Source organism: Austrofundulus limnaeus, unplaced genomic scaffold, assembly GCF_001266775.1.
Source record: "Austrofundulus limnaeus strain Quisiro unplaced genomic scaffold, Austrofundulus_limnaeus-1.0 Scaffold1130, whole genome shotgun sequence".
Lineage (NCBI taxonomy): Eukaryota > Metazoa > Chordata > Actinopteri > Cyprinodontiformes > Rivulidae > Austrofundulus > Austrofundulus limnaeus.
In genome coordinates, this window is record NW_013953532.1 from 5,626 (window position 1) to 25,979 (window position 20,354).

Below are 20,354 nucleotides of genomic sequence, written 5' to 3' on the forward strand. Positions count from 1 at the left end.
CTACATTTTTTTGTTTTAGTTTTTAGTTAGTATTTTCTACTTTAAAGCAGCATTTTGCTTTTACTTTTAACAATTATTTTTAGCTTTGTTGCTTTCAGCTAGCACTTTACATCTTTTAGCTACTGTTTTGTTGCTTTCAACCGGTGTTTGGTTTGACATWAACAAATAATTGTGATTGATTGAATTTTCTGTTCAAAACGTTTGACCTGGTTCTGTTTTTAACAAAAAGATCTACTGAGGATCGAGAAGTTAAATTTCTTTAAATTCATTCCAGATGTTTTTGGGATGATGTTTGACTTTCAGCTTAAACAGATAATTACAGAAACAATCACGATTAAATATCTTAAATTTGATTAACTTTGGTCAGTAATGCTTTAACTGTAAGTGAGGATGAATAAACATTTGACATGTAAAGAAACCAGCTCAGAAAGAAACACTGACCGAAGTGTCAAAAAACATTTGTTTAGATTTTATTTTTATGTCTAACACAGACGAGAATCTAGAATTTACAGCTCGGAAATGAAACGGGCAGAGCTCACTGGGCTCCGGCTTTGGGGGGAACCCACTCGTGGATCTTCTTGCGGGTGGTGGGGTAGGGGACGTACTGCTGCGGGGTGGCGCTCGTGTTGAACTGGTGGACCTCGGCGAAGAACTTCCGGGGTTCGGGAGGATGTGTGGTGGGCGGGTGGTCCGTCATGCTGTGAAGCCAGCCATGCCTGAGCATTAAAAAAAACAAAACAAAAAAAAAAAACAGAAGCAGTTTTAGCTTTGATTTCTGCTCATCTTCGCCCATTCAGACTTAATTTATTATGGAATCACGTATCTGACCATTCAGCTGGCACCATGCTGGCATCCACATCCCAATGAGTATTCTTTCCATTCATCTCTGAGGTATAGACCACCCAACGATGGCGACCTAAACACAGAGAGGAGACACTGTTAACATATATCATCACAAGCCTGTTTTTCTAAAAGGAAAGACACAAACTAATAATAACATTATAAAGACGTAGATGTTTTCTTTAAGACTTTTTATTGAAATGTGTTGCAGCCCTAAAAAGTCAGAACTATKTAAATTTAATAAACGCTATGATGTAAAAGTTAAACTGAATGCACCATGAGAGGACAATTTGGATTTGTCAGAATAAATTGTCAACTTACTGCGTCTAAAAAGTAAAACATTGAAACTTACCGAAAAAATTGTCCTTCTTGTTCTCAAAGTATTTGTTTCCATATTTATCAACACCAACCAAAGTGCCTCTTTTGTTATCGTTCTCTCTGCAAGGACAAAATACAAATGAAYTCCCCAAAACCAAAGGCTCTCTGAGTAAATAAAATAACTGACTACAACAATATTAAAGACTGCATCAAACGCTTGTTAACAAGCTGCTCATTAGCTTTAACTAGATTTAAGACTCTGCTGTCAWCAAGCTAACCGTAGTTAGCTCCATAGGCTCTGAATTAAACATGGAAAATAATTTAGGTTTTAAATTTTCTACGCAAACTTCAGCCACAAAACACAAACTGTAAAACATGCTGAACGAAACTGACCTGAACATCGGATAGACCAATCCTCGTAGTCCCCCATGACCTCCGCCGCCTTTAAAGATCCTTCGGAGCATCCTAGCGATCACCGCCATGTTTAGACGGAACCCTGAGATACACGGTCCGACGAACAACAGGAAACAAAACTTTATGTTCCGCATCTAAATTCATTCATTGAGTGAATGAATGAATGAATGAAAAAATAAATAAATAAATAAATAAATAAATAGTTTAAAAAAGTTAATTGTATTTTGTTTGGTGGTGTGTAAGGTGTTTTTTAAATTAAATCAAAATTTATATGAAATAGCTATTCATCTCTTTGGGAAATGTATCTTCTAAAAGAGTACATTTGTTGACATTTTGTGTCTAGKTAATGAATGATTAGATATGAAAAAATTGCATATGTTATACAGCTTTATTCAAATGCCAGTATGGTAAATTGTGTTGAAAGTTGGGAAATTAATGTAAATGTGTTCAGACYCAATAAACACAATTCAATAGAGCCTTAAATACAGACTAAAAATTGTTTGTTCAATTTTACAGATATTGTTTTTAAAAAGTAACACAATTAATTTTTCATGTTGCAAATATTTACTTTCCTATTTGGGCCTATTTTCTTTAAATTTGGATTGTTATTCTCTGAATGTTTTCTAGTCAGAACTGATGTTAAATCTAAAGGTGTTTCTGTTAGAAAAAATTAAATTATAAATTGTGTTAGGTGATTTTTCTCTGAAAAAGGGTTAAAAATCAGAGAAACCATTGAGTTTTTTTAATCTGTCTTGAAGATTTTAATACTTTAATTTWGACAGCTTCTATGTATTGCTTTATTGGTTGTTTTATTTGAAGTATTTTTATATTTGTATTTTATAGTATGTATTTTATAGTTCTTAATAAACATCAAATAAAATTACAAATTGTCATTTAAACCCCAGCAGCAGGAGTAACAGGAGTTGAATATCCTGTCAAACACTGAAGACAAAGATGAGTGATTTATAGAGACTTTATTACAAACTGTTGCCTGACAGTTTCAAAACGCTGTTCAGAAGAGACTAGAGTGTTTACAGATGTTACTGTCTGATCATGAAATGCTTCCTGTTCCCTAATAGACAGAACAAACATTATTTCTCCACTAATAAAAAAAGAAAATACAGGGTTTCCAAATCAACATGTTGCTGAGTCATAAATTTGTTAAAAAAATGATAAWCTGTTGTTTTTTTTAAGTTAAACCATAAAAGACACAATGTCTCTAGAGAAAACTCTTTTTTAAAAAGACATATAATTCATCCACAGCATTTACTTATTTCAAAAAACCCAAATGAAAGATTTGGATCATTTTTCTGACAACTCTGACAATAAGTGGCAACCTGCGCTTTCCAACAATAAATCTTCATATTCTATAAATATTAGCTCTTGGCTTAAAAAAAAAAAGTAAAAGTCGCTCCTTTATTTTAATTTACAACATTATTTCTGGTTTAGATAAACAGGTGAAAATAGTTTTTTTTTTAAAAGGTTTAAATTAACAATAAAATGTGTGACAGTTCCAGTTGTTTCCAGGATGCTGGTTAGTAAACTTCTGAGCTGTTTGGATGTTTTTTTTAAAAATCCAAACGTTTTAAAGATGAACACGATGATCAACCTGCTCCTGTGTTAAAGCTTCAGTTTCACAGTAAATCCCACCAAACCGTTTAACTGTGGGTTTTACCAGATGTTTACATACACTTCCTGTTTGATGTCTGARTTTGTTGCGTCTATATATTTATTTTTAATTTTTGGAATCTTAACCAAAACAAGAGATATTCAGTCATACTGTTGGACAGTGAGTTTTTATTTGGTGTATGTATGTAAACATCTGGTTCTAGTTGTTCTTCGTCGTGATTCTTTCACCTGAAAACATTTTCCTAGACTTTAAACTCCCAAAGATATCCGAGCTCTTCGACTGGCCCACCACAGCCGCTGGGTTTTACTTCCACACACGCCCACTTCTGGACTTGACCTTTGACCTGTCTCACAGACAGTTTTACTTCCACACACGCCCACTTCTGGACTTGACCTTTGACCCCCGCAGCTGCGACTCGCTCTCACCTCCTCTGACCGCAGTCAACATCAACGATGTCACAAGCTGCTGCTGGCTTTAAAAAGTCTTTTAGGGTAAAAAAAATAAAACAAAAAACAAAACAAACAAAAAAAAAACTGGTTTTATTAATCCATCCACCTGGATCCTTCCTGAGCTGGTGAACTCTGGCCCCACCCCCTCCCGGTCTGGGGTCGTTCTAGTTTATCAGCCGACTGTGGAGCTGTAAAGCGGCCGTGTCCTCAAAGGCGGCTACTGTTCAAGAATCATCGCCTCYTGGAATGCTTCGATCCACCTGAAACAGGAAACAAAACCACAATCAGCTGCTTCTGGACGAGGAAACGTCCATCCTGAAGCTGTCGCTTATCGCTTCTTATGATTTTTTAAAATTAATTTTTAAATTAAAGTGCCTGTGACATCAAATCTTTGTAATAAAATGAATGCCTTTTTGGAAAGATAACATTGATAAAATATAGCAAAAAAAATTCGTAAGGCTGAGATGAACAGYTGTTGAGATCTTCACATGAAAAGAAACAGGAAGTGATGTCAAAGGGGAATATCTGCATGTAAACAGAGCGTTGTTAAAATGGCCGACAACACAGACTGTAGAGAAGAAATCTGATGTTTGTTTAGATCATTTTGATTCTCGATTAGAGAGATGAGGAGTCTGAGTTTAAATAATATTGTTTCAATAAACAAAAAAGTTTGATTTCTTAAAGTTTCCCTTTGATGTGACTTCCTGTTGCGCTTTGAGCCAACTTCAAAAGAAATGATGCCAGTTATGTGACAGAGTGGATAAAATCATATGTATTGTTTTAAGTTTCTTCAATATAAAGATGTTTTCTTTGACTTTTTTGTATTTGAAGGATATGAACGTTGCACTTCATGCCAGTTTATGACAATTTTGTCTAAAACTGAAGATGTTTCAATTGAAAACAGAATAAAAAAACTATTAGAAGCAGGTTTTTGGATGTGTATTATGCTTTRCTAAGGTGTAACACAAAAAGATTTTCAGGGTGGAACATCTTCAGTGGGGTACCTCTGTGCCGTGGGGATATCGTCAGCCTTGAAGATGTAAAACAGCGTGTTCTTGTGGTACAGCTTGAACTGCAGCTTCTGGGCCGGCCCGTTCTTCTCCTCCCTCAGGAAGAAGCCGAGCAGCGGCTGGCTCTCCAGCGCGGCGACGTCCTGCTCGGACAGATCCAACCAGACGGGGTTTCAGATCAGAGCAGAAAAAAAACACAGCGGTGGGGGGAGGGGCCTCAACGTCAGGGAGCAGAGTGGGTGTACCTCGCTGGCGGCGTACGTGTACAGCACTTTGTTCTTGATGACGAACCACAGCCTCTTCCAATGCTTCTTGTTGCCCTTGGACCTACATAGGTAGCCGCTCATGGAGGAGTTCTCCGTGTTGGCGGACACCTGGGGGGGAGATTTAAAGAGGATTTAAACTAAAACATGCAGAGATTATTATTATTATTATTATTATTATTATTATTATTATTACCTCCTTCAGCGCAGCAGGGATCTTCTTCTGCTTCCTTGTGAAGGAGAACGCTCCGGGTTTGATGGGAGACGTGGACGTCGAGGCGCAGCGATCACCTGAAACATTAAAACAAAAATGCTTTCATTTTTTCAAAGCTAATTTATTGTCACCTGTTCTTGCACAGATCGAATAACCTAAATATGACAACATATCAACATTCTGAAATCCTGCTCTGGTTTTTGGTGTTGATGCCCCGCCCCCCAGGGTTTTCAGCGGCCCCTCCTGCTGCCGGTGCGACTCGACACAACTCACTGTTCTCCTGCAGCTTGGCGAAGCAGTGGTCGCACACACGGGCMGGCTGGTTCTTCAAGTACTCCAGGTAGTACTTGTTGGTGGAGCAGGCCTGACACACCACCTGTCGGGAGGAAGACGTTCGCGCCGTGAGAAAGTGTTTCCTCTGAACTCGCGCGGAGCGGGCATGACGGCGGCGGCGGCTCAGACCTTGCCACAGGCGCGGCAGTGATGCCTCCTCCACGTCAGCGTGAACTCGCAGGTGCAGATCATACACATGGTGGCCCTCAGGTCCGGGATCCAGATTGGAGCTTTTGAACCTAAAGGAGCCCCGCTGTCGACGACGCCCTCGGCCTGAGCGAACAAACACAACCCCGGTAATAAAAACAGAACCGTCACTGCGCATCACACAGACCCACAKCCGTACCTCCTCCTGACTCCGACTTGATATGAAGGTGATTTTCTTCTTGGTGTAATCCTCGATGGCCCGGCCGATGGCCTCCAACCACTCGTCTCTCTCTTTAGCGGAGCTGCGAACACAAGACAAACATCAGAACTCGGAGCCAACATTTAAAACCCGGAGTCCGATCAGAGCTGACCTGGCTGAGAGGATGAAGGAGCGCTCCACACTTTCAATGTTCAGCTCGTTCTGATAGGCCTCCTGACTCGGCTTGCTCACCTGGAAAACATTCAAATCTGATTTGTCCATCTCCACCAAAAACAAAACAAAACAAAAAAATGTTTCTAACCTTCATCCCAGCCAGAGAGAGGACGCTGTTGAGTTTATACTGGCCGGACTGCACTGGAGTGGTGTACATGAGGGCGTCGTTAAACTGGGAAAACAAACAAAACCGCAGTAGTAGTCTAGGTTTGTTTTCCTTTCTAAAAGCCATGTGTGATGAAGGATGTGCTCACCAGGAAAAACATGCGCGGCTGCATGACCTTCCTGGACAGCTTCATGAGAGTCCCCTCCTTCAGGAACACCTGCAGACACCAACACGCGTTACCTGCTGTCACGTTAGCAGCTGCAGCTGCTTACAGAGAAGGCTCACAACACGCACCCTGCCCGGCTGAACGATCTCGTGCTGACCGTTCAGACTGTACTGGATCTGCATCAGCTTCTGGAAGTTATCCTGAGGAACAGCAGAGAACAGGTGAGGAGCTGCRGCTGCAGACAGGAAGCCACTAATAAAAGCAGGACTTACCCCTTGTTTCATTATATCGTTAGCGTGGTTGGCTACTTCCTTCACGATGAAGAGCGCAGCTGCRTGGAGAGACAAACAAAGAGCGAGCRTCAGTGTTTGGTTTTTATTCAGCCAGAACCTGAAGAGACTGAGAACTGAGCTTCAGCTGACCCTGGGTGTCTTTATAATCCTCTGAGTCTTCTGGCAGGTTCTTCAGATAATCTGTGGAGGAGCACAGAGGTTTAAAGGTTTCAGATTTAAGACTAAAAACTTAYGTATGTCCTTTGTGTCCTGTCCTGAAACCATTCAGTCACTGCAGGTAAAATCAGATAATGTTTTTAAAAACACAGCTGACGGTTGTGAACTTGTTTCACACAAACAGCAGAAACACAGAAACTCAATGTATCGTGTAGCAAACTGTTCAGCTTGATTGGGAAAAGTGTGCCAAGACTTTTGGTATTTATGTATTTTCTCTAAAATCTACTTCGACAAACAGGAGCTATTTTTTTGTACGCCTTTTAGCATTTAGCTGCTGTCTAGCTAAATSTAGGTTTTAGCACAGATATGCTAATTAAAGTTTTTCACAAAGGTTTTGCCACATTTATTTTGCAACTACGGTTTTTTTTCTTTTAATTTAAGCTTTTAGCTACAGCTTTGGTAATTTTAGCTTGTAGCTACTGTTTTACATATTTTTGTCTTTTAGCTACTGTTTTACATATTTTTGTCTTTTAGCTACTGTTTTGCTGATTTTAGCTTTTAGTTGTTTTGCCAGTGTGAGGTTTAAACTATGATGTGCTTTATGATTTATTTTAGCTTTTAGCAACTTTTTTAGCTTCTGTTCCATTAGTTTKAACTTTATCAATTCACTTTAAGTTTTTAAGCAGAAAATATGAAYTTTAGTAGTTATTTTTAGTAACTTTTTCTGTTTATGTTGGAACTGTATTATATTATATACATTATTTTATTTACCCTTATTTTATCAATGATAAAGTTTGTTGTACCATATTAGAATTTAACTTACCCTTGTAATAATAATACCTTCAACATTTTGTGTTACTTTATTATATTTAGTGTCTTTATTTAAATTTATTTAAATTAAATTAAATGTTACTTAGAAGATAATTTTTTTAAAGTTTTAGGCTCAGAATTAAGTTCCAGTTCAGACAGGATGTTGAGTAGTTTTTCTTTTTGTTACAAATTATAAAAACATTTGTTAGAAATTTTTCCACAAATTTATCAATTAAAATCAGTTTTAATAGATAAATACTGGTTGAACTTGAACCCCCAATATAAATGTTTTTGTCCAACATATGAGACAGGAAATGCAAACTAAATGTTGTAATTAAARACAAAACAAAAAACAAACAAAAAATAAATAAATAAAACCAGTCTTCTTCTCCTTACATCACACAACAGAATATTATGCAGATAATTTACTAAATGGAGAAATAAATGAACGATACAAGTAAAAACTRCTGAATGGAGGGGTGTGCTTCTCTGATCCTCCACTTGAGGGCAGTAAAAACAACAACCAATGAAATTAATAAAGTAAAACCTGGCATCAGGCAAAGCTTCCTTCTCAGGCTGCTAATAAAACAGCTGCATGRTTGAATAAAACTCATGACCTGCTGGGAGCAGGAGGAGGGCGCAGGACGATGAAGAGGAGGGAGCAGGAGGATGAAGAGGAGGGAGGAGGTGCTGGTACCTGTGAGCAGCAGCTGGTACTGAGGGATCCTCTGCACCGGTTTCAGCAGGTAGTGTTTCAGAGCCAGGCTCGCACATCGAGGACTCGTCTGGGTAAAACAAACACACAGCTGTTTTCATACGCTGCTAAAACACACACACACACACACATACACACACACATTTGCACACATGACGGCTGGTGAAAACCCTGCAGAACTTTTTAAGCGTTGGTGCAAAAAATTAGGAACAAGTACCTCAAATTCTTTGACAACGGCAGCAAATCCGGGGTTTTTCCTGCACTGCTCGTCTAACAGAGCCACGTTGTTGTCGAACTGGCGAATGTAGGTGGAGTACATCTTCAGGTAAGGACCCTTCTGCACGAATATGTCCGACAGTCTCTGGTGATCACTCCTGTTTWCAGATAAACAAAAACCATCTCCCTCAGAATAGGCTCTAAGGTAAAACAGAGTTCAGTTTTTATGACTCTAAGGCTAATAAAAGTCTAAAACTAAAATAAAAGGCTAAAATAAAAGTCACAGGATTGTCCTTGTGCAGTTGTACCAGTGTGCCACCCGCTCCTCCAGCTCCCTCAGCAGGTCTTTGTTGAGCTGATACAGYTGAGGCAGGTAGTACAGGATCTGACTGAGGATCCGCTCGTCCACTACCGGCTTCCCGTTCTGACGRGTCGCCTTGGCAACAGCATCCCGAAAGTCCTGCAGAGACACACACGCAGAGTCACACACAGATGTCCGGGGAGGGCTGGCACAAAACATAACAAACTGTGCTGCAGCTGAACAGGAACTCCAGGTTATCACCTCATAAACWAACCAGCCCTCCCCGAGCACAGGCTTTTCATGACTCAGCACTTTGACTTTACACTGAAAGCTGGAAGGAAACACTGACTTCTGGGTTCATTTGTACTCTGACTCACCTCTCATAAATACAAAATGTTTATAAGTCAAACCCAGTAAAAAATTAACTATACAAAAATAAAGTCTTCTACAGTTTAACTGAGAATAATAAAGTATCTAAAAACTCCCGCAACTACAAACTGACCAAAAAAAGAAAAAAAAAAAGAAAAAAAAGAAGGAAATAAGTCAGCTGGACAGCTTTCCACAAGTATGCAAGGACAGAGAAACCCACCCGCACACATTCAACATAAACGTCTCACACACACATACAGGRTATTATTGTAGGTATGTGTGTTTCTGTGTGTGTCTGTGTGCGTGTGTGTGGAGATGGTCTCGGAGGAAGTAGCTGCTGCAGAAAAATGTGATCTGACCTCTTTCCTTGGACATGCCTCGCCCTCTTACAGTCAGCTACAACTATGGTCCTGTCAGACCCGTGGGCCTGTTTGCAGGACCCACAGAACCCGCCCCCTCACCTGGCTTTTTTTTTGTTCCTGTAGACACGTCCACTACAGAGAATATCCTTGAAGTAAACACAKACAAAGGCTCGCCTGTCTCCTAAACCTTTAAACCATCTGGCAGATGATGGAAAACGAGCTGTTTTAATACTCTTGAGTGAAAATAAAGATTATAATAAGAATACTAAAAAAAGTGAAGATTTTCTGCTACAGTATGTTAAAGTGAAACTTGTTGACTTGATGTTTAAATTAATTTGTTTTCAAAAACAAATTAACAACAAAAACTGGTAGCAGAGTTCTGGTTAGAATAAGTAGAAATATACTTACAGTACAGTAAAGTACTTTAATGGCTATCATCACTGCACTTTATAAMTGTTTTAGGCTAGTGCTAGCGTGCTGCGTTAGCTTTATGCTAACATTCGATCAGCACATTTCCTGTTTTCACATTACGTGTAATAAATGTTTACTTTAGTAAAATGAAGCTATTTGTGTGTTTTTATTTGGACTGATGTGGCTTCAATGTGCAAAAATTTGTTATATATAAACGTATTGTTGTACATATTTAGTGATAAACAAATGGCTGTGTCCAAATTCAGGGAATGCATCCCTCGAAGGCCGATTACATCACAGCGATGCACCAAGGCTGCCCAAATTCAAACATTCCTCCAAATGCGTCCTCCTTTTCCCTCCAGTGGATCAGCCCACCTTATCCCAAGCTGAATTGCGGGTCGACCAGGAGGTCTTTTTTGCTTTTAATGGCAGACGAAGCGAGAGACAGGAGTACAGTTTTAAATAATGATATTAGGTTTTAGTATTTGCATAYGTTTTTGTCAGAAATCAAACGAGCTCGTCCGGCGGGTCCCTTAGTTCTTCAAGTATTGCCTCTAACCTAATTTTGTTAATTTATAATAATATAAGAAAATTTGGTTAACTTCGATCCATTTTGCTTCTGTTTAGTGTCGACACAGTTGATAGGTGACAGGACATACGCTGAGGTAAGTGCGGGAAWAAAGCTGAAGGCTAAACCGTTTAAATTCTCAGCTACTTTCTTCCGAAGTCTGCAGTCGATAGAAAAGACGCAGACGTAGCACTTACCAAGATGGCGGCCACAACTCTTGCCCAGTATCGTTGTTAACCATTCAAGCGTATTATAACTAAGTTTAAACATTTAATCTTTTGATGAATCAGTCTCTTTTGATGGAAGTGGTTTTTCTTAGCTTTAATGTCAATTTACAGGTGAATTTAGACAACAGTGTTTTYAAGAAACAGTCTGATGAAGTGACTGAAGCTGGGGCATGGAGGTTTTTCTAGTCCCTGCATGTCATCAATCGTCTCCATGCCAATCAGCTACCTGCACAACAGTTCAGTAAAACCTAAACAAACTGTTGATTCGCTCTTATTTAAGTCCAGAAAATCTCTTTTTTTCCCCTTGCCCATAAACAAACACACTCCCTCATCAGCGTTTCCCCAAATCAGCACAGATCAAAGCTGCTCCTCCSTGATTGTTGCAGGGCCTTCACCTACCTGCTGTTGCCTCAGACAAACCAAAAAACCCACAAATGGAGCAACAGCTGTGAGAGAGCAACAACATTCAACACTGTCAACACAAGCCAAGAGAGGAAAAAAAAAAGCTTTGATTGGCTTAAGAMTCAGCAAACTAATATTTAATTAGACTTACTATGTGTAGAAGCTTCAGGACATCCACAAACCTGATTAAAAAAAAAGATAAATCAGCTAAAATTCAACACATCTTARCGGATCCTACGACACAAAAATGATATTTTTGTGTACTCACACTTTCTCCGAGCTCATGATCTCCTGCGCGATGTGMACCACCTTCTTCCTCTTCATCTCGTCCTCCTGCTGAAATAAACACAAAAAGGTAAGACGGCAGCAGAAAAGGCTCAAGCCGAGCAGGAGGTACTCACAGGCTCGCCGCAGATCACCATGACTTGTAAAACAAAACAAAAACAAAACAAAAAAACAGCAGCAGAGCAGAACGTTTGGTGTTTGGACGGCAGCGGGGCGTYCTCTCGCTGACTTAATTTGGACAGCGGCCTTGACTGAAACGTCCTAGTGGTCCTATCTGGGTCTGTATTTGTGGAGCTTTGAGGGCCATCAGACGCAGGTGTTGACAGTATCMTGGAAGGGGGTCACGCAGGACGGAGAACGACTCTCAGGGAGCTATTCTTGAACCCGCAGCCTCTCTGTGTTTGCTCACTGTCCCGTCTTTCAACACACACTTCTAACAGGCCACACACACATTACTGATACGAGYCGTCCTCTGTGACTCGCAAACACACRACCAAGATCATCCCTCAGGTTTCAAAAGGCATCCGTGTCAACGTTTTCCATTATACGTTGCAGTTAAATGAAGTAAAGATTAACACACACGAATGYTTTTGATGCAACTGGATTCAACTGGAAGGCTGATGTCATAAAAATGTAAAATAGTTACACAAGCGGTGCCGCTGGCTTCAACAAGCCTGGATGTTGTGTTTTGGCAGCGTTAGCAAATGTTTGGTGTTTATATCTAATTACTTTATGAGCCCACGGTGAGTCAGTTTCACACACCTGCCTGTCTGCCTCGTCCAGGTGCTCCTTGCTGGAGGTGGAGCTGTCATCCTCCTCGTCTGAGCTGTGCATCTCCTCCTCTTCGTCCTCCTCCTCGGAGTGGACATCCTCYTTCAGCCAGCCGCTGCGCACGAAAAGAGAAATTAGCTGTTCTCCRTGGAAAAAAAAACAACAACAAATATTTTTATCTGCGTAATCGGAGCTTTGAGTGTGTACTCAGGAAGAATATGGATATTTACACGCTGATAAATTCTTAGGAAGACTGTAAAAAYGCAGACAGGGAGGCTGAGGATTGTGTAAACTCTCAGGAAAAGCTCCAGTTCACTCGTGTATTTACTGTACAAGAAACGAACCGCTGGATTCACAAAGATAAATAAAAGGAGCAAAGCTACTGCAGAACAAAGAAAAATGCAACTAAACAGTGGAGGAGGTGTGACAGATGAGGTGACGAGGGATTTAGTGGAGGGGAAGTGGCCTAGACGATCAAATCTGTGATCCTTCTGGGAGCTCAGAGGAGAGAAAAGACACAAAGTTCTTATCAGCTAATAGCTTCTACGATGATATGGAGGTACATTAGTGTACGGCACTGGAAACTTCAAATATTAAATTGCTGAGCTAATCTAACTTATAGATGCTCTAATTTCCTGATTTTTCTTCCAGCAGAGATATTTTAAATCTGCATTTCTCCACTCAGGAGTCTYCTCTCTGCTGGCACCCAGACTGCAGTCTTCCCACAAACACGTTGCCGTCTGCCAGCTCAGTACAAGCAGCAGCATGTGTTTGTGTCACTACTGTTTTCATCTGCCCCTCGTGGTCTTTTCTGCAGAAGAAAGACCTCCAGCTCAGACTTTCCCCGAACGGGCCGAATTAAAGAGAGCGCCCTGATTTCAGTTTGGCTCCTTTCACCCAGAAAAGGTGATGGCTCAGGATGAAGATTAGAAAAAAAATAAAAATCTCACACTCTCTTCCGCTCTCTCCACTTCCCTTGCTTCTTTTACCTAATCCCCCTGCTGAGGTTTTTGTCCCTCCTGCTCTCTCTCTCTCTCTCCAGCATTGTGGGCTGGGCACAGAGCGCCACTTGTTTAAAGCTCGGGGCTCCTTACAGAAACCCACCAGGCTCAGATGGCTGGGAAACACTACAGATTCACTTCTGCTGCTTCTGTCTCGGCTTTAACAAACACCCCGGCTCTGCATTCCAGCCGGAATTAAGAAGCAGAGCACATCCTGAATGTTTTCAACGGCTCATTTTTATGCTCCAGCTCAACAGCAAAACTAACTTGTTTGTCTGAGAAGCACTATCTTTCACTTCAGAAAAAAAAAAATCATTTTAATTATTATTCATAAATTACTTCTTAAAATTCCACATATTAACTACAACTTGTGTCTTCTGATCATAAAGCTTTTGACTGTAAAGCTTTTTATAGGAGCTTTATTTTGTGTTTTATTTCTTACAGAGGGGAGGGGAAGAAAAGGTTATGAAGAGGTTAAAGACAGTGYGAGGGCGGTCAGACCGAACAGGAGGAGGCTGGTGGTTGCCGGAGGTATATTTTTCTCCCTCTTCTACAGAGCCGTGTGGYGTTTTCTGCGATTCTCAGACATTTCCTGCCCTGGTCACTGAAAATAACTCACAGGAAAACACGCTCTATTCAAACTCAGCGCCACTGGCTCGGACGCCGACTTTTCTACAGCTGTAAATCCAAGCTGCTGGAATCACCTGTGCGGCCTGACTTTTTTTTTCTGCACAATCTCTTACAGCACAACTTGTGCTGTCGATCAGTCTCAGCTACTACCACACCAAATTTTAGGTCAATATCTATGAAACTGCCTGAGCTATAAGCGTTTTTGTGTTTTTTAAGTTACACTGGCTGTGGCAGCCAACTTGACCTGTGCTGACTCCAAAAGTTAATCAGTTGTAGACGTACATCCAGGGATTACAATATGAAAGTTTTGTTCAAATCTGTGCAGTGGTTCATGAGATATTTCGCCAACAGACACATCAACATAAGTAAAAACACTATAGTGAAGGAATAAATGCTAATTAATGAACAGAAAGATAAAAAATAATGTCTGATTAGCAACACAGCTATGATGAAAAGACAAAACAAAGTGAGCAGATCGTTCTGATCGTGCCTACCTCTCGTATTCGTGGTCTTGGCAGCTGGGAAAGGGGTCCTGCACCTCGTAGATGTCAGACTCTCCGGCCTCGGGGTCGTGGGGCCACCCCAGCCTGGCTCCGTGAAACGGCAGGTTCATGTACTCGGGGATCTCCTCGTACAGCGGCACATTCTCGTACTCCACCGACCCCTCCACGCCTTCCCCGCAGATCCCCGAGTCCTCAATGCAGCTGGTGGGCCGCTGCAGGCTCTTCCCCCCTCCGCTGGACTCCACGCTGGTACAGTCCAAGGACTGCCCCCCCTTGGCCAGCAGCTTTGGCAGCATCTTCATMGACAGCCGGAGCTCCAGCAGCTTGCGGAAAGAGAGGCTCCTCTTTTGGGGGTGGGCCCGGGTTGCCAGGTCGGCAGCAGAGAAGGACTGCGCCCTCTGCTTGCCCCCCAGCGAGGGGGCCCGGCCTTTTGGCGGCACGCTGCTCCGGGTGGGCATCTGCCGGCTGAAAAAGGTGACGCAGGGTCGTGCGAAGCGCCAGGCGGTCTTCTCCTGAGGAGGCGCCGGCAGCTCCCGCATGGGGGTGTTGGCGTGCGGAGGCGCCGGGGGGCAGATGGGGGGCGGCGGCGGCGCCGGCAGGCTGTGCCTCTGAGGTTTCCTCGGCGGCGTCCTCGGCGACTCCTCGGAGGAAAAAGCTCTCCTGCTGTTGGTCAGCGAGGGGTGACCCCCCAGCTGGATCTGTTTGGGGAGGCTGTGGGTGGTCGGGTAGCGCTCGAAGTCGCCGTACGCGTCCTCCTCGTCCTCCTCCACCTGCCGCTTACCGAACTCCACACCCTCCGGCGCAGAGAGCAGGTCTAAGGAGTGGGAGGTGTTTTTGTTCAGGGACGAGTGGACAGTTCTGTGCAGGCGGGGGGAGAGGGAGGTTTGTCGGGGAGGAGGAACCGGCGCATCAGCCTCTCCCGAACCTGAACCTTCCAGGGTCTCAGCGACGCAGTCCAGACTTGGTTTTCCTTCAACTTCCTGCGCTTCATCCTCCTGTTTTCCTTCCTCCWCCACCTGATCCTGGACACTCCCCTCCACTCCGTACTGCCTCACCAGGGCTGGCTTCTTAAGTCTCCGTGGGTGGGGGACTGGTAGAGGCTTACTGGGAGCAGCAGGGACTTGTAGATCAGGGGGACGGCCGGTTTCTGGACAGAGTTCGGGGGAAGCTTCGGGTGGAGCGATGCTCGTCAGGACGTGGATGTTGCCTGCAACATCACAGGCTGACGTGGAGTCTGTTGAGTCTGTCTCTGTCAGCACATCTGCTTTTGGAACTTCAGGTTCCGCAGCAGCACTTTCCTCKTGTTGCCCCAGCTCCAAACCTGCCCCCCTGTGCTCCTCAGTCCTCTGCGTCTCTTTGTTAACCAATCCCCTGTCTAAGTGTCTCTGTCTTTGAGGTTTATCCCTCGGCTTTTTGCTAATCCGTTCAACCTTATCAGCAGCTGGCAGCTCCTTCTGGTCCTGTGGCTTTRTCTCTGCGTCTCCCTCCGCAGAGACCCCGTTCTGCAGCAGCTCTCTGTGGAAATTCTCATCTCCGTTCTCCCGGAGGCGACCCYGGGAGCAGTCCTCCAGCCCCCCGCAGGGGCAGGTGGGAATGATGTAATCCGATTCACCTCCGCCAGCCTCCGATAGAAACCCATTCCTGGAGTTGAGRTGCAGCAGGTTGTCATCTGATGGTTCCTGCTCCTCCTGAGAGAGGTGAAAYGGTTCGGTGGGTTTGAGCGGCGGGGGTGACGCATGCAGAGGGGAGGTTGTGGATTTGGGTAGGCACGGTTTGGGGGCGACAGCTGGTTTGGGCCTCTTAAGAGTGGACGGGGAGGTTTGGGAGACCACTGAGGACTGGGAAAGAGAGCCTGGTTTGGGGGCGATGGGTGGTTTGGTCGTGACGGGGAGCTTAGGCTTGGGAGCTAACGGAGGCTTCTTCACACCTGTGCATAAACAAATAAAATTAAATAATAAAGATCTAGAATTACATGAAGGAATGCACATCTCTCAGAGCTTTAAACTGACATCCTCTTGAATTGTTGACTCCAAAACATCCAAACATTTAAACCAAATTCTGTAAAACTCATATAAATCAGTCCAATGCTTTATAAGATATATTGCTAACAGAGCGACGACAGGTAGCGGTAAAAGCATAATCACTCGCTTTTGCAGTTTGGAAAATAAAACCCTTGCTGTTGAACATGCGTCATCGGTGCTCCGATATAGGCAGACAGCTGCAAGCTGGAGTTTAAACTGAGGTCAAAGGTCAATCTTTAGGGTGAGAGGTGAAGAACTGAGGGGTCGAGTCACGTGTGAACCGAATTTTTTGAGTGGAATTAGTTTGCCAGCTTGTAAAAAACCCCAACTTAAATAGAGTTTAATGTAATGTCGAAGCCAGATTGTTGTTTTATTACATAGTATTTCACTAATAATGATTCTTTTTTTTTTTTTTTTACAGCAAACACTGAGAATTTGAATAATTCAGCTCAGAACCACATTCAAACATTTGCTGTTTTTGAAAAGGCCTGGCATGCTCGGCATGTCTGCTGCAATATGCTTTTTTTTCTGAAACAGCAGCAGGAAAAAAAAAAGTTCTGTAGAGATAACGGAGAAGTTGTTCCAGTTTTTCTTTCTTCTCGTGGCCGAATCTGTTGTCAGTCAGCCTGACAGTTTGTACTTATGCATTCCTAGTGGGAAAACAACTGATTAAAATAATATTTATGGTACTATTCTGCAGAGTGTGGATGTCACAACTGAGTAAATATCATTGAGTAATTTTCCACAGACTTGAAAATTAGATTTGCARCTAGGGACACAAACAAAACCCCACTGGGGGAAATAACCGGGTTAAATAATAACATATAGTGAATATAAATAGTCACTACGCGACTGAAAAGCTGTGAACCCGGGATTGGAGGCCATATTTTCCGCTCTCCTGGCCGAAGCTCCAGGCTGGCCGACACCATGAGAAGTGGAGTCATCGAGCGGATGTTTCCGAAAAGAGCCAAAAAAAAAAAAAAAAAAAAAAAAAAAAAAAAAAGTTACTTTGTGCACGCCGCTCTCCTTCGATACAAAACTCAGTTAGAAAATGAATAAAAACAAAACTTTCTCTAATTATTAAAAACATACACCTCTCAAGTAGTTGTGTTGTATCTTATTTTTGTCCACTAAGGTCCACTTTTCATTCGGCACAAACTTGTCATTAGAAAGCTTAGATACAGAGTGCTTCACACACCAAGCTAACGAAGTTTACCCTGTGCAGCGGTGGTGACAATAGTTATGTCTTTTACTGTTTGTCTATGGTRGTGAGCACTGAAAAAAACTATCAGATACACTATTTTTCATTGTACCTCTAAGCCGAATTTCTCAGCACATAGTAACAACAACAYTGAGTTAATAAAATACATTTTCGGTCACAAAGCAATTCTAAAAAACGCCAAATAAGCTTTAAATTGGCTGTTTTTACTAGGAGACTGATCATATAAGGACAACACTATGCATCTGCATTAAAACGTATTAAATTAATATCATATTTGGTGAAATGTAGTTAGCAAATGCAGCCTTACTAGTCCGAGTAGATTTTGCTAGTTCTTATTTATATAAAGTATTTAAAAATAACAGCTTTAAAGTCCGACTTGTTCTTGCATCAACAGCAGGGCAGATGTTTTAAGACAAAGGATTTAACCCCCTCCAGCTGCAGCGGAGGCTGTTATAACTAACACAAGGGGGATTTTTGGTTTTGATTCATAATCTTAGAAAGCATTCTTTGTCAATTAMCTCCAGACCGTTCTGCTTTTATCTTTTAAAACTGTTATTAAAAGAGCTGTAATTAACTGCGCGTGCGTAAAAGTGGMTGCTCGCGACCGCTGGATAGTTTTTTTCCCCCTACTCCGTTACAAGTGGTGGACTACAACAAACATTTGTTTTTACATTTAATTGACCTGAGCAGGCTGTGCACAAGCAAATATTCCGCTGAGATAAAGTAGTTCTCTCCCACACGAGACAAACCTGTGCTCATGACTCCCGACTTGCTCCTTTCTCCATGAGTAGATTTGCTTTCAATGGGAGCGCAAAAAAATCAGAGTTATTTTTTTCCTTCCTCCACACCATTGTCAGAGTGGAAATGGCCTCAGGGAGAAAACAAGCAGGTCCATTTGGGCTGTTCCTTATCTTSCCAGCGGATTCGTGGATAAAGACGAGCCACCAGCTAGTTTTTCCATTTTTCGAAGTTTTTAGCCACGGTGATTTTTTTTTCTTCCCCCAAGAGTTTGAAGTTCCAAAGGAGGACTTAGCCAAATAATGCACTTCCGGTTGTACCTTTAKAAATAAATATTTTCTAGAGGAAGCTAGTTTTGAGTTTTGTAAAAATTGGGTAAAGTACACACAAATAACAAAATCAATATTTTGGTTTACGTTTTTGATTAATTGTGATGTAAATACATTATTTTGTATCAATTTTCTATCGCATTACTTTGTTTGAAATCGGGGGAAATGTTTTATTTTGAAAGCATCTTCCGGTCACTTCGCGCTAATTTACGCTAACTCGCCATTTTCTTGGCATTTCTTCCCAAACGGTTAGGCCCGCTGCGTCTCGCGACCACTCCGGGGCGCTCGATTGGTTGCTCGCGGTTCGTTTRCCGCGAGGAAGTGGCAAGTTCAAAGCGGAGCATTGTGGGAATTGTAGTTTTGGTCGAAGTTTAGCTGTCGGCTAACATATCAACTTCTCCACCGCTGTGTGTTTCCCTYGCGTACAACTTCGGTATGCTGAATGAGAACATCGATGGCGGAGAGCTATGACGGAGGAGTTCGACGAAGATGTGGTGTTTGAGGTCCGTAAGAGAGCCGTCGTTTCGTTATTTTTAATAMAAACTTGTAACTGATGCTTTGTCATACCTCTCTTATGAGGTAAATAGGCGCTAGGTTCATTTACAGACACGCAATACAGGCTAGCTCCTCTTAAGCAGCTGTTTTCCTGTTGCCATGTGCTTTTAATCCAAAAACAACTCCACATATTTGGCTTAAAACTGAACGTGTTTYTGTCAGGGAGCTTTGGTGGTCATGAGGGGGGCTGAGCTGCTGGGTTAGTCTTTCACCATTTCTAGTAGACTGGTACCAGAGGTGGGGTGGGGAATGGTTGCATCCAATGCGTCGGTTCTGAAAAATGACATCTGGGTAATAACATGAGCTGCGACTGCGTGTGACAATGCATGTAAGTAACATTTGTCTGTTTAACAGGGATCTACGCAGAAGCCGGGTTGACAACAAAGGGATATTTGAGATGCTTTCGTGCTGGAGTAAAAATACAGCTAAGATGCTCAGAGTTGTGCTTTATTATTTATCCTAAATGATCAGCAGTGGGGATGAACAGGGTCAGACATCTTTCAAACAAAATCTGTGCAGGTTATTCCTCTCTGATAATGAATGATATTCGCTATTATTTCGTAACTTGTTTCAATTCAGAAGCAGGAGGGAATTAATTGAAAGCTAAGGTACCAGCGAGGCTCAAAAATCCAATTTTGTGAAAGCACATCACAGAATACCTCCCAGATGTGGACCTGGGTCTTCGTAGAGGCTCAGCTTCAGCTGACGATTACTGAAACAAAGTTTGCTTTATGAGTTTTATTAGATCAATAGAATTAGGTTAATTGTGAATTCAACACACAGCCTAATTGTTACAGTTTGATGTTGATTTCTTCAGCCGTTTCGCCTCTGCAGCCCAAAAYGTTTCTGTTTCTCGCCGTTTCTTTGCAGAACTCCCCTCTTTTCCAGTACCTTCAGGATCTAGGGCACACGGACTTTGAGTCGTGTCCGACAGCGTCTCAGGAGGAGGAATGTGGTGGAACGGAGGGAGACCTCACCTGTGCTGGAGGAGATCTCCAGAAAACCTCTGTGAGTTCTCATCTTTCAAATCAATCTAAAACAAATGTGTCTGAAGAGAGAAATGGGCAGATGAGCAGAGATCTGGACAAGTCATTAGTATAAATCCATCAGTAACAATAATAAACAAACAAAAATCTTAGTTACATC

The 20,354-nt window shown here is 42.3% G+C and overlaps 3 protein-coding genes across 6 annotated transcripts in view; 1 reads left to right on the plus strand and 2 right to left on the minus strand.

Moving 5' to 3' along the window:
- Positions 1–446: 446 nt before the first annotated feature.
- Positions 447–1,665, minus strand: ndufa12 (NADH:ubiquinone oxidoreductase subunit A12). Its single transcript, XM_014030856.1, has 4 exons — positions 1,552–1,665; positions 1,193–1,278; positions 829–916; positions 447–716 (listed from the first exon to the last, which is right to left on the minus strand). The coding sequence occupies exons 1-4, from the start codon at positions 1,638–1,640 to the stop codon at positions 536–538; spliced, it is 444 nt and encodes a 147-aa protein (XP_013886310.1). The 5' UTR covers positions 1,641–1,665; the 3' UTR covers positions 447–535.
- Positions 1,666–2,531: 866 nt separating this feature from the next.
- Positions 2,532–18,586, minus strand: fgd6 (FYVE, RhoGEF and PH domain containing 6). 2 transcript variants are annotated; one of them, XM_014030855.1, is made up of 22 exons: positions 18,336–18,586; positions 14,335–16,270; positions 12,201–12,324; positions 11,422–11,486; positions 11,305–11,335; positions 8,822–8,973; positions 8,515–8,671; positions 8,280–8,367; positions 6,746–6,796; positions 6,596–6,654; positions 6,452–6,523; positions 6,306–6,374; positions 6,140–6,223; positions 5,990–6,069; positions 5,818–5,920; positions 5,601–5,744; positions 5,412–5,514; positions 5,121–5,215; positions 4,907–5,035; positions 4,656–4,804; positions 3,603–3,911; positions 2,532–3,545 (listed from the first exon to the last, which is right to left on the minus strand). In XM_014030855.1, exons 1-21 carry the CDS (start codon positions 18,343–18,345, stop codon positions 3,869–3,871), a joined length of 3,744 nt encoding a protein of 1,247 aa, XP_013886309.1. In that variant the 5' UTR covers positions 18,346–18,586; the 3' UTR covers positions 2,532–3,545; positions 3,603–3,868. The 2 variants fall into 2 exon arrangements, with proteins under 2 accessions (XP_013886309.1, XP_013886308.1); XM_014030854.1 differs by having other exon boundaries at positions 11,422–11,489.
- A 403-nt stretch (positions 18,587–18,989) lies between these two features.
- vezt (vezatin, adherens junctions transmembrane protein) overlaps positions 18,990–20,354 on the plus strand; it is a 14,922-nt gene continuing 13,557 nt past the window's right edge. Inside the window, exons 1-2 of one of the 3 annotated variants that reach the window (XM_014030859.1) lie at positions 18,990–19,156; positions 20,079–20,216. In XM_014030859.1, coding sequence (XP_013886313.1) covers positions 19,121–19,156; positions 20,079–20,216 — 174 coding nt within the window. In that variant the 5' untranslated portion in view covers positions 18,990–19,120. Of the gene's footprint in view, positions 19,157–19,434; positions 19,537–20,078; positions 20,217–20,354 lie in introns of those variants that run through there. The other 2 variants (XM_014030860.1, XM_014030861.1) reach the window with 2 other exon arrangements.

Bases quoted from the DNA above. Each gene is read 5' to 3' on its own strand.
- ndufa12 (XM_014030856.1), bottom strand. From the start codon at position 1,640: ATGGCGGTGATCGCTAGGATGCTCCGAAGGATCTTTAAAGGCGGCGGA. The intron at 917-1,192 runs GTAAGTTTCAAT...CTCTGTGTTTAG, and splicing joins CAAGAAGGACAATTTTTTCG to GTCGCCATCGTTGGGTGGTC. The intron at 717-828 runs GTCAGATACGTG...TTTAATGCTCAG, and splicing joins AGCATGGTGCCAGCTGAATG to GCATGGCTGGCTTCACAGCA.